Source organism: Toxorhynchites rutilus, chromosome 3 (assembly GCF_029784135.1).
Source record: "Toxorhynchites rutilus septentrionalis strain SRP chromosome 3, ASM2978413v1, whole genome shotgun sequence".
Classification (NCBI taxonomy): Eukaryota; Metazoa; Arthropoda; class Insecta; order Diptera; family Culicidae; genus Toxorhynchites; species Toxorhynchites rutilus.
The window spans coordinates 243,867,766-243,872,174 of record NC_073746.1 but is presented as its reverse complement, the minus strand read 5'-3'; the positions used below and the strand labels follow the sequence as shown (position 1 = coordinate 243,872,174).

General features: G+C 40.5%; 1 protein-coding gene across 1 annotated transcript; it reads right to left on the bottom strand.

Annotated features, from left to right (window-relative positions):
- Positions 1–1,446: 1,446 nt before the first annotated feature.
- LOC129777906 (abnormal spindle-like microcephaly-associated protein homolog) lies at positions 1,447–2,723 on the bottom strand. Its single transcript, XM_055784481.1, has 2 exons — positions 1,633–2,723; positions 1,447–1,569 (listed from the first exon to the last, which is right to left on the bottom strand). Exons 1-2 carry the CDS (start codon positions 2,707–2,709, stop codon positions 1,510–1,512), a joined length of 1,137 nt encoding a protein of 378 aa, XP_055640456.1. The 5' UTR covers positions 2,710–2,723; the 3' UTR covers positions 1,447–1,509.
- Positions 2,724–4,409: the final 1,686 nt, after the last annotated feature.

Here is a 4,409-nt window from a genome sequence, read left to right as displayed (position 1 = left end):
GCGGGTTTTGGAATTTACGCTGATTTTGGAATTTACGCGGTTTTCTTTTAGATGGTTTTTGTTTACGCGGCACGCATCCCCCGCGTAAATAGCGACTCCAGTGTAAATTATTTATTATTCAATGGCTAAAAAGATTTTGTCATTAAGTGGTGTTAATACTTTTTGTTAGAGAAATTTGTTTTGATTATGTACAGTTAGGAGCTAATTGAGTGCTTCGATATTAAAATTTAATAATATTCAAAAAATGGAAATAATCGATTTGAAAAGTGAAGCATCCGACGACAGTGGATGATATGATAGGATTTGTTGATAAAGCGTCTAATCTCGGTGTAATCTTACCAAATGATTTAGTATGGAATTCACAAGTGAGTTCTTAATGCAAAAAGCTTTATGCTGAATTTCGGCATTATAAACTCACAGTTAGTATGTTACCGGTTACCTCAATGTTTTTAAAAACTATCCTCCTGATTTGAAAGAATTGCAAAAAAGTTTTCCACCGGCCGATCATTAGGTATTCACTCACCCGACTCATGTGCTTTAGTTGTACGATTTCTCGAAATACCAAACATCTAACATAAGTCGCAACCATTCTATTTCTTAACAATTTTCAATCAAGGAATTCCAACGTTTTGGACCACACCATACATTTCGTATGGTCAGCCCACCATACATGCGGAGAAAAATAAAATACATAAAAAACAGAAGATCAACAGAATTTATCAAGAACTCGTCGTAAAAGCGGCACCTCGCCTACCGCGCGGCAGTGCCGTCCACAATACATTAGAAGGACAAACGCAAATGGATTCACCTTTGGCGACACCGGTTGTTACACCTTACTCCTGGAGGCAGATATGTCACACCACGGACCACGAGTTTTATCGGATATGAGTGATGGGGGAAAATAATTAAAAAAGACACCAAAAGCGACAAACGCGAACTCGTACTTTATGGCCCAGTTAAGAAAAGCTCGTAAAATATGTGCGTCCCGCCATGTTCGCTTCTCCGCGGACAAACGGTAAGATGAACAGACGAAGGTAATTAAATTATTTATGGCCATTTCTTTCTCATACCAGCACTGGGAAGGGCTTCCAGAGCTTTGGGGCTCTGCTTCCGAATGTAAAGGAAAATGGATCGTTCATTGTTGAATCAATTTGGCATCACTGGGTGAAACTATTGCACGAATGGAAAGATAGTAATTCTTGTATACGAAAATGAAGTAGTCATTTTTCGAGATATGGCCATAAATGTTCACGCGGTGACATGACTCCCTCCATCACCGCGATTAACCGTGCAATGCGGGCATTAAATCTTATCGCCACTGTCAAGATTCCTCACGCTGGATGGAACAAGTAGCGTCAACAGTATTCTCGAAACAAGCTTCTAGAGCGTGAGAATCTTTTCTGGGTAATGCGTTCCCAGAAAACCTATTTTATTCAAAATTTGGATGTTAGTTTCCACGGCCTTCGCTGCGTGTTTGCTATCCGTCAGCCCAACTGGTCTGCGAGTTTGTTACTTGTCTGTCTGATTCTTTGATAGCTTCTTTCGTGTAAGGTGGCCCCGAGCATGACTCTGGAATAGAGTTATCTCGCCATTAGATTCGTAAAATAAAACACGATTCCTAAGTGAACTAACCTGTATTTGTATAGCAGCTTTCTCCTTTTGGATCTGCCGACGCGTTAGGTGACCTCGAGCCGCAGATTGTGCCAGAATAGCTGCCTTTTCAAGGTCTTTCTTCGAGCTGCTGCTTGGTGGTGGGTTTGCAAGGGAATCCAGTGAAATTTTTGTTATTCGTTGTTCGTCACCGTCGTAACTGTGTTCACGCAGATGTTTCCTCGTTTGTTTTCCTCGAAACACTGATTGTATTTTTACAGCGGCTTCTTCCATTTGTTGCTTATTACCGGGTTCATTGCACAACTCTTTATCGAGAACCATATCTACAATCCATATAACTTCTTCACGCCCTGAGAATTTTGGGTCTACGACGTCTTCTATGATGTCATCCAAAACACCGGAAACAAGTTGTTTTGTTTGATGCTTCCGATATGCTTGCTGGATAACCACCGCCTTCTGATCCAACTCCTGTCGCTTTCTTGTGTAGTACCCACGATAGGCAGCTTGTATTCGTACGGCTGCCCGTTCCATTTCCTCTTTTGTAGCTCCACTGGCAGCATAGATCCCCAGTGTGTGTTTCGCCGCGTCTTTCCAGTCACGTGTCACTGCCGGTCCGTGGTAATCCTTATAAACATTTCTCAAAAAGTAGGTCTTGTAAGCTCGCTCAATGATCTTTCCCGTTTTCAACGCTTCCTCATCGGTAAATTCACACTCATCCACAAGCCTTCTGAGAACTTCCTCTTCGCGAAAAACTTCCCTCAAACTGTCGTCCGAAGTGCGCACACGAAAGTGATTTCGGAATGCTTCCCGAATCAGTTGCACCACCCGTTCTGCCTTTTCCCGGGTGAGTCCAATCTCGTCCAACAGCGCGATGATGTCCAGGCTAATGTCCAGCACCGTGTCAACCACTTTGTTCGCAACGATCTGATTCTCCCGTCGGATCAGTTTTGCCTCCAGATAGTCCGCAATAAAACCGATCACATTGGGAGGCTGTGCACGTAGCACTTCTCGGCTAATCTCCGACATTAGTTCCTTGAGCTCGTCCGGAACGGGTATCACGGCCCCTGGGGTGCGCTGACGGTGGAGAAGATAATTCATTGCGAGGTTCTTCTTTGCTGGTTCGATAGTTTTCGAATGACGTTTGACAAATGAATCATGGAATGCTGGGATATTTGAACCCGCTGTCTGCACTCTATGTAGAGATTCCACGCCAATTCACCTAGTCTTCTTATTCTGGAATCCGGTCGAGTCAAAATAGCCCAAACGGAACGCAATTTTGCATTCTGGAATCCGAACGACTCAATTTGAGCAAAATTAGGTTGGACATCACACGTATCCCGCGCTTGACAGCAAATGTTAACAATTTTTTCCGGTAGAAGATGATTCTCATTTAAAATATACTAACTTATAAAAACATATTAATGCAAACTTTTCATCACATTCAATGTGTCTTTTATGAGTCTTCTATGCGTTCCATGTAATGGACAAACACTTTTCCAGCAAGAGACGATTGCGTTAGTTGATGATGTTATACACTGCGTTTCATAACTATAGAACCACTTCATTTTTCTGAGTTTCCAGAGATATGTGAGAAGTCGGTTGAATTCACTTATTTAGTATAGAATACAATAACTATCTTCATTTACAAGACTGGCCGTTTGAACTTTATTGTTGTGTTCAGGCGCGAAACATTCAAAAACTAAAATTTCAGTGTTTCATAACTATAGAATCAGGTTGAAAAACTCTTACTTCTTTACAAAATTACCGTCAATTTCACATGAATTACAATAAGTTTCTAATTCGTAGGTCATCTTTAGTTCTCAATCAGTTCAAATAATCCATTCGTGGTGGTTTCGACCAAGCTGCGCCATGTTGTAGTGTGTATCCGTTCTACGCAGAAGACACTGCTCGTTTAAGCTCTTCAAATCAATCGTTTAAGCTCTTCAAATCACTCATACTGCAACTAATATTCGTACGATCACTCATCATAACCCTTTGAGCTGGTAAACAAGCTGATCAGTCCAGAGTCAGAAGCCCCTATTCATTAAACCAAGCCATGACTTTCCGGATTTTATGAATTGATGCCAAATAACCCAATTATCACATTGTGTTGATGCAAAAACAGAAGTATCTGCTATCTGAACCAGGCCTTTTGGAAAATATTTTCCTCAAACCATTAAACTGACGTCTGCAAAGTACGAGTTGAGAAATTAAATGACACGTTCCGTTAGTCCTTTCCAGTATGAAGAAAATCTATTCAAGTTGAAATTTCTTTTTATCAGAAGAGTTCTCCTGAAATAGTGAAATCCATGGAATTAGCATTCACTGTTTTTGGACCTGCAGTTTTGGAGATGGGATTTTAGAAATTGTAGAAAATTTGTATAAGACTACTTATCTGTTTCATCGGTTCAATTTTTTTTTTGAAAAATGCTGTAAAGAGAAATCCTCACGAAAAAAGAAAAAGGGTTCATTGAAGCAATTCATCATGAAAAAGTTGGAATTAAAAAAATTGCTCGTCGAATTAGTCGATCACATCGAATGATACGCAATCACTTGGTAAATTATGAAGGAAACAGAGAAACTAAAAGGATTTCACATAAATCGCAAATCTTCAATCGAGATAAGTGGGAGATAATATAAAATGCTTCGAAATCATTTATGCAAATCAGGCAGTCATTGTCGTCTAACATAGAAGGACTAAAAAGCTGGAAGCCCCTAGTTTCACACCGATACGATACGATACAATTTTACCAGAAACGATAGAGTTTCGCTAAAACTCACAGGAATAGGCAGGGCAA

Bases quoted from the DNA above. Each gene is read 5' to 3' on its own strand.
- LOC129777906 (XM_055784481.1), bottom strand. From the start codon at position 2,709: ATGAATTATCTTCTCCACCGTCAGCGCACCCCAGGGGCCGTGATACCC. The intron at 1,570-1,632 runs GTTAGTTCACTT...ACTCTATTCCAG, and splicing joins AAGCTGCTATACAAATACAG to AGTCATGCTCGGGGCCACCT.